Source organism: Amborella trichopoda, chromosome 9, assembly GCF_054954075.1.
Source record: "Amborella trichopoda isolate Santa Cruz 75 chromosome 9, AtrichopodaSantaCruz75HAP2 v2.0, whole genome shotgun sequence".
NCBI classification, from domain to species: domain Eukaryota; kingdom Viridiplantae; phylum Streptophyta; class Magnoliopsida; order Amborellales; family Amborellaceae; genus Amborella; species Amborella trichopoda.
Window position 1 is genome coordinate 54,470,250 of NC_142344.1, and position 6,884 is coordinate 54,477,133.

Here is a 6,884-nt window from a genome sequence, read left to right on the forward strand (position 1 = left end):
GAGGTTTTGGCTCCTGTCTCTGTCGGCCACCATCACACACAAGAGTCACACAGTCCCTCGGCTCACTCATCTGGACATAATCTCTGACTTCATCAAGGGCTAACCCATTAGAATCCTTCCCGGTTCGTTCTTTATGCCCAGGTAATATGAGTTTTTCCCAACCGATTGGCCTATATCGTCATGCACAGTCTGCTATCTGCAAATATCGTTTGCTTAGTATGGCCCACGAGGGACCATATTCCCACTGAGTTCATGTTCCACTATATCATTTCATTTTACAAGCACTCAAAAGGCCTTTAAATGCCACAAGAACCCAACAACAATATCTTTCAAATGGAGAAAAAGAACCCTTTTTATAGAGTGCTTAGCGGCTGCGAATTTAGTGTTTATGTGAACAGTTTCATGTTGTTACACTTCACAAAGTAGTTGTTGAAACTCAAACAACTTTCATCAATGGTTTTTAGCCGTTGAGTGAACTGTTATATGCATCTCAAGGCTACCATCAGTTTCAGGTGCCTTGGGGCTTCAACAACTAGAGACCGTTGGATTTCCTACACATGCCACGCTTGCAAAATGATATCGAGGGTCGGGCACACATGTCATGCTTGAACAAAAATATCGAGCCTCGAGCCCAACCCGTAGACATGCTCGGGCACCTCACACACCGATACGAGCATACGAAGTGTGCCATCAAGCACCCACGCACATGCCCATGTACCACCATTCTCACCTTTGTACTCAAAATAAAAGGTATGAGAATGCCTACAGTTAAATACTATTTAATCTACATTCTCTCATTTAATGTGAGACTAAAAATCCACACATTTATCTATCTACAAAATACAGCTTAAAAAAACCACACGAAACCATATTATTATTATTTTGAAATACGCACAAATATTTTTCAAAAACAAAATATACTAACAGTGCCCGACACCAACCCTCTAATCATCAATGTGCCTATCCGTTTCCCAAAGTCGAAAGGCTTTATTCCCTACACCGATTGAATATATATATATATATAGAGAGAGACTTTTTGTTTTGGGGTGGGGGTGGGGGTGGGTTTGGCTAGGTTTTGGTGGTTCTTGTGGCTAAGTTTTGGCCTTTGGCCTAACTATGAGACACTGGATTTGTAAGAGACACATGTACATTTCCAACCACCCTTGTGTATAGACCTAGAAAGAGAAACATAAAAACAAAAATACCACATGTCTTGTTGGTGGGAAAACTTGTATGTCTACTGGAATGCATGAACCATCTCTCTCCCACACATACCATTGACGACCATAATAAGGAAAAGAACAAGACATCATGATCATGTGGACCATCAAATGTAATTCTCTTTTACTCTTGTTTTGTCATGTCAAAGATATGATGAGAAAAACTATGCAAATTTTTTTTTCTATTAATTGGAGCTTCTTTTTTTCAAAATTACTCTCTTTTTTTCTATCCAGAGTGGACATATTGTCTCCTCAACCTAGCAACAAACTTCAAAAAAAAAAGAATTTTTTCTTTGGTGATTAAGCGAGGAAGACATGCCCATACCCATTTTTAGATTTTAAATTGTTAATAGGAATGTAAACCACAACATGCAGCTGAGGTATAGGGTGTGCTATCACCACGAGCTCAAGCCCTTTCCTAGAAAAATGAGAAAAAATTCGTATACATTCTGTACAAGCCCGAAAATCAAATATATCTTCTCTTGAGATTGAACAAAGGTTGTCCAATTTTTTATGAGTAGATCTAACTAATTTAAGAATTCAAATTCATTTTTTAAAACTCAATTGGTGATTCCAAATTGGATCCCAAAATTTTAAAGCAATTTTTTTAAAAATTGTCCAAGAGAATACCAATAGGGTATGCCCCAATGAGAGGACTCCTCAAATTCACATGCCAGTGTTACCTCGACACGTTACTTAAATGCTGGTGCTACCACACACTCGCAATGTTTTAAAACTCGGTGATTTTTGATCTGGATCGTCGATCGGAATGGTAATCGATCCAAACCAAACTAATTGTGAGATGGTAAGGTCCCAGCCCGATTCTCCCTATCAAAGTTAGATGTTTGTAATACACACTTTCCAATATTCATGGCAGTGTGCATGTAACACCCTTTGGAATTTCGACACCGATCTTCCAAATCCTCTCATAACTCGAAAATAACATTGATAAAAAGAGAGAGGAAGGCTTATATGTAAAGTCCATTTACCTTTGGTATAGATAGGTCATAATTACTTATATCTACCCAATATGAAATTTGATACCTTGGGTATGTCATAAAGTTCGAAAAAATTGCTTTTGAACTTTGAATTTGGTCAATGAAATAAATGCCACCCAATTTTACATCAAATAGTCAAGATTAATGGTAACCACCATGTACCAAAAGTAAATCGTCTCTTTATATATATATAGGAAAAGTCTTCTCAATATCTATAGGCGAAAATAAATAGTGATTTCGTCTACCTTCATTACCGTCTAAATTTCATCGCACGGTCACGATTATCCGGTAATATTTTTTTTTCATTTTTTTCTATATATCGGGATGACCTGAGATTTGGAGGGCAAGTACATCTTACTAAGGCGCATCTAATAAAAATATAAAAAAAATTATCCGTGAAAAATAAATTGATCAAAATACCCCTAAAACTTTTCGGGGGTATTTTGGTCAATTTTTTTATATAAAATATTTTTTTTTGTATTTTTTGAAGATTCTTCTATTTTTTATGAATACACGTTTCAAATTTCAGATCATTCTGATTTGTAGAAAAAAAATGAAAAATAAAATACTATCGAACAATTGTGACCATGCGATGAACTTTAGACGATGATAGGCAAAATCATTGTATTTTCGTCTATAGGTGTTACGTAATGTTTTCCATATATATATATAAACAAAAAATCAAGAAACTCCAAAAAGCATGGGCGCTATTCTCACTCTAGATCCGCATCACTCATCATAGGGGTGAATGGTCGATCCATTATATTGATCTTTTTCTAAAATGCTACTTATGATAAAAAATACAAAAAATTAGAAGACCGAACAAATTCACACCGATTCAAGCATTAGAGTACCAATAAAAAAATTATGAATATATGACCTCTGAGAAATAACCAAATATATATATAGTACTTTCATGCATTAGACACCATAATAAAAATGTACCTTTAAATTTTTTTGGAAAAGGTTATAACAAGGTGAAAAAAAGTACAACTTCTAATCAAAGCTCACTAAGAATTACACTTTCATACTTAAAAAAGAAATTTAAATTGATCATCTCGACCTTAGCCATTATGAATGTGAAAAAATTTAAGATTTCAAACCTTCCATCGTGTTCATAGATCTAAAAGACCTTGTAGCACTTTTTGAGCTACAAGTTTTATAATCGGCAATAGAAATAGATTTAAGAGTAAGGGGGATTTCCAAAGTGATGATATACTTTTATGAAAAAATTAAACAATAACATTTATTTTACTTTAAAATTTAGATATATATCCACCTTTCAACCTGATAGTAATTTGTAGGAATAAAATTACCAAAAAAAATTACAATTATAAACAAGAGGGAAAATATCATGCAACCTCGTCGATCCAGCATGCGTCCGATCACCAAGAAAATCATCAATCATCACCTTTCGATGAAAAGAAGGAAAATGATTAAATAACATCACTTTTCAATAAAAAGAAAGAAAATCATTAATATGACCTTTCAAAAAAGAATAATTTCAACTTTTTATAGTGTAATGGAATGGGATGATGAGCCCACATGGTTCGAGCCAGTGCGCACCCCAACCGAGCCCACCTTGGCCCACTCTAGGCCCCGCCAAACTAATTGCCCCCTTTTGGCGCTGCGTCAAAACCCTAATTCTTGGACATGGTTCATGGCCCCAAAACTTGGAACTCACGTGGTATCTGTATCATTATATCATATGCATCATTCAACTAATTTGAACGGTTTAGATGATGTGTGGAAAAACTCACATACAATTCTTAATAATACTCGACGGGCGATGCATTACCGTCCTCTGCACCCTCATCACGCCTCGGGTCGAACGGCAACGGCATGTGCGGGGGCGAGGCGCACCGCAACAATGCCCAGTTGACGCCGTTAAAAAACGGGTGCTGCTTCACCTGGGTGGCCCCCTTGGTGGACCCCGCCCTCCTCGTGGGGTCCTTGGCCAGGAGCCCGCCGATCAGGTCCCTCGCTGCCGCCGACGTGGCGGGATCTGAGGGGAACTCCAGCGCACGTGCCACAATGTTCGCCAGGGTGGCGTCATGCCCCACCCCCTTGAAAGGGGTCCTACCGAAGAGGAGCTCGAATAGGAAGACGCCGAGTGTCCACCAATCGACGGCGTTGCCGTGGCCGTCGCCGGAGATGATCTCCGGGGCGAGGTACTCGTGGGTCCCAACGAATGACATGGATCTCGCCTCCAGGGGCTCGGCCAAAAATTCAGGAAGTTTCGCGGGATTTCGCTTTTTTCGGCGTCTCCTCAGGTGGAAGCACGAGACGGCGGGCACTATGCAGTTGGGGAGGATGCACGAAGATGACGAAATTTCGGCGCTGTTATCACCGAAATTTGAGGAGGCGGAGGCGGTGATCTGGTGGGGGAGGAGGAGGGAGGTGGCGGTTGGGTGGTCGGATTTTAGAGAGAGGTCGAAATCGGTTAGGCAAATGTGGCCATCTTCTCTCACTAAAACGTTTTCGGGCTTTAGATCGCGGTACACGATCCCCATCATGTGTAGGTATTCGAAGGCTACTACCACTTCAGCCGCATAAAACCTACAGAATTATACACTGTTTTTAGAGAGAGAAAGTAAGAGAGATGTGTTTCATTAATGCACAATTATACGCTGTTTTTTAGAAAGATATATGGGTTTCATTGATGCACAATTATACACTGTTTTTAGAGAGCGAGAGATGGGTTTCATTGATGCATAATTGTAGACAGTTTGTGTTTTTAGAGAGATGGGTTTTATTTGGTTTCATTTAATGTACTCTGTTTTAGTGCTTTTGAGAGAGAAAGAGAGATGGGTTTCATTTGTCCGCATGGGGAGAGAGAGAGGGAGGGAAAGAGATTTCATCTGCCTGTGATGGGGGCAACTGGCGGGCTTCATTTGTCTTCCTGCGTAGAGAGAGAGTGGAAATGGGGTTCATCTGCTTGCGAGTAGAGAGAGAGATAAGGAGATGGGTTTCACTTTCACCACGTTGTATGTAGAGACTAGAGAGAGAGGCGTTTCATCCATCCGAGGGAGATGGTTTTGAAGCTTTCAAATCTCAATTATGGCAGATGGGTTTGAACTCGAAGAGAGAGACATAGAGATAGGGAGAATGCTTGGGAGAGAGAGAGAGAGAAAAAAAAAAACCATCCTCTCTCTCTAAGATCTAGAGAGAGAAAACCTACCTCGCGGCCGGCTCTGCAAATCTCTTCCCGGGCTGCCTCTGCCTCAAAACATGAAGATCTCCACCAGGACAAAACTCAGTAACCAAACACGACCATCTCTCGCACTCCAAATGCGCATACAGGGTAGGAAGAAAAGGGTGATCCAAAATCTCCAATATCTCTCTCTCTGTTCTCGCTCTAACCATCTTATTCCTACTCACTAATTCCTTCTTATCCATCACCTTCATAGCAAGAAAAGGCCCATTCCCTTCCTTATTTTTCAACTGAGCCAAGTACACACAGCCTATGTCTCCGCTGCCAAGGCGGTGCACCAGTCGAAAATCCTCCAGAGAGAGGCGGCTGTGTGTGGAGCGGATTGCAGACCAGACGGGGTCGTGGGCAAAGCGGTGGGGCTTCGAGGGGGCGGTGTCTATGCTGCTTGTGGCGGTGGTGGTGGTGGCGGAGCTTGTGGTGCTGTAATTTATGTCATTTGAGCTGAAACTCAGGCTATGGTTCTCCTCCTCCTCCTCTTCCTCTTCTTCCTCCTCCTCTTCATCTTCTTCTAGACCTTTTTCTTCTTCTCCTTTTACTTCTTTTCTGAGAGGTGGCTCGGCCTGTCCTTCCTTTTTGAGAGGTGGCGCCGCCTCTTTGTGGTGGTGGAGAGAGGTGGGGTTACTCTTCTCTCTCTCTTCTTTTTCCATGGAGACTCTCCTCCTCTGCAAGGGCCATGTGTTGGGGTAGTGAGATTGTCTGGAAAATAATATACTTGAGGAAGTTGGGGTTCCGGAAATGCCCCTATAATTTGTCGAAAATTTAGGGTTTGGTCCTTGGATTATTGGGTGAGAACATAGGATCCACGAAGGATTTAGGGGGAAAATGACATGGAGAAACTTTGTGCATTTGCTTTTGGAAATTTATAATGCTTTCATTAAAAGAGAGAATGTATAGTTTCCTAATGCTATAAAAGGTTTCAAGAAGTGCTAAAAGTACCATCGCCTAACCTATCAAAAAGGAAAAAAGTCTCTATAGGCCTATTGTTTTTTGTTTTTTGTTTTTTGTTTTTGTTTGGGAGCTACAATAACCTTCTTCACAAATGATTGGGTTATGGGAATCAGCCTTTGGAAAGAGGAAAGCATAAATGAGCACTAGTTCAAAGCGGTGTTTTAAAAATCATCGATCCGATTTGGAGTTCGCCTGAGCTAGATTGGATAAAGAGGCTAGTAATTTTTGGCTAAAAAACCCAAAAAATCATATGGTCTAACAATTTGTAATATTTTTTTTACTTTTTGTGTTAAAAAATCGTAGTCCTAATACATAGTTATCTAATTGTATTGAAAGAGAATACTCATCATCATCACCATCACCATCAAAGCTTGGGGTCAGATAGACGAATCCTAATCCGTCATTCTACTTTATTAAAAGTCATACCCTGTATTGAGTCTGCGCCACACATGAACATACAAATCTAACTTTTTAAACATTGGTTTAAGCTACATACACTACCTC

At 40.2% G+C, this 6,884-nt stretch overlaps 1 protein-coding gene across 3 annotated transcripts; it reads right to left on the reverse strand.

The window, feature by feature from the left end:
* Positions 1-3,437: 3,437 nt before the first annotated feature.
* Positions 3,438-6,114, reverse strand: LOC18447853 (Protein kinase superfamily protein). 3 transcript variants are annotated; one of them, XM_020675661.2, is made up of 3 exons: positions 5,400-6,114; positions 4,017-4,777; positions 3,438-3,909 (listed from the first exon to the last, which is right to left on the reverse strand). In XM_020675661.2, the coding sequence occupies exons 1-3, from the start codon at positions 6,077-6,079 to the stop codon at positions 3,899-3,901; spliced, it is 1,452 nt and encodes a 483-aa protein (XP_020531320.1). In that variant the 5' UTR covers positions 6,080-6,114; the 3' UTR covers positions 3,438-3,898. The 3 variants fall into 3 exon arrangements, with proteins under 3 accessions (XP_020531320.1, XP_006858001.1, XP_020531319.1); XM_006857939.4 differs by having other exon boundaries at positions 3,438-3,629; positions 3,983-4,777; XM_020675660.2 differs by having other exon boundaries at positions 3,983-4,777.
* Positions 6,115-6,884: the final 770 nt, after the last annotated feature.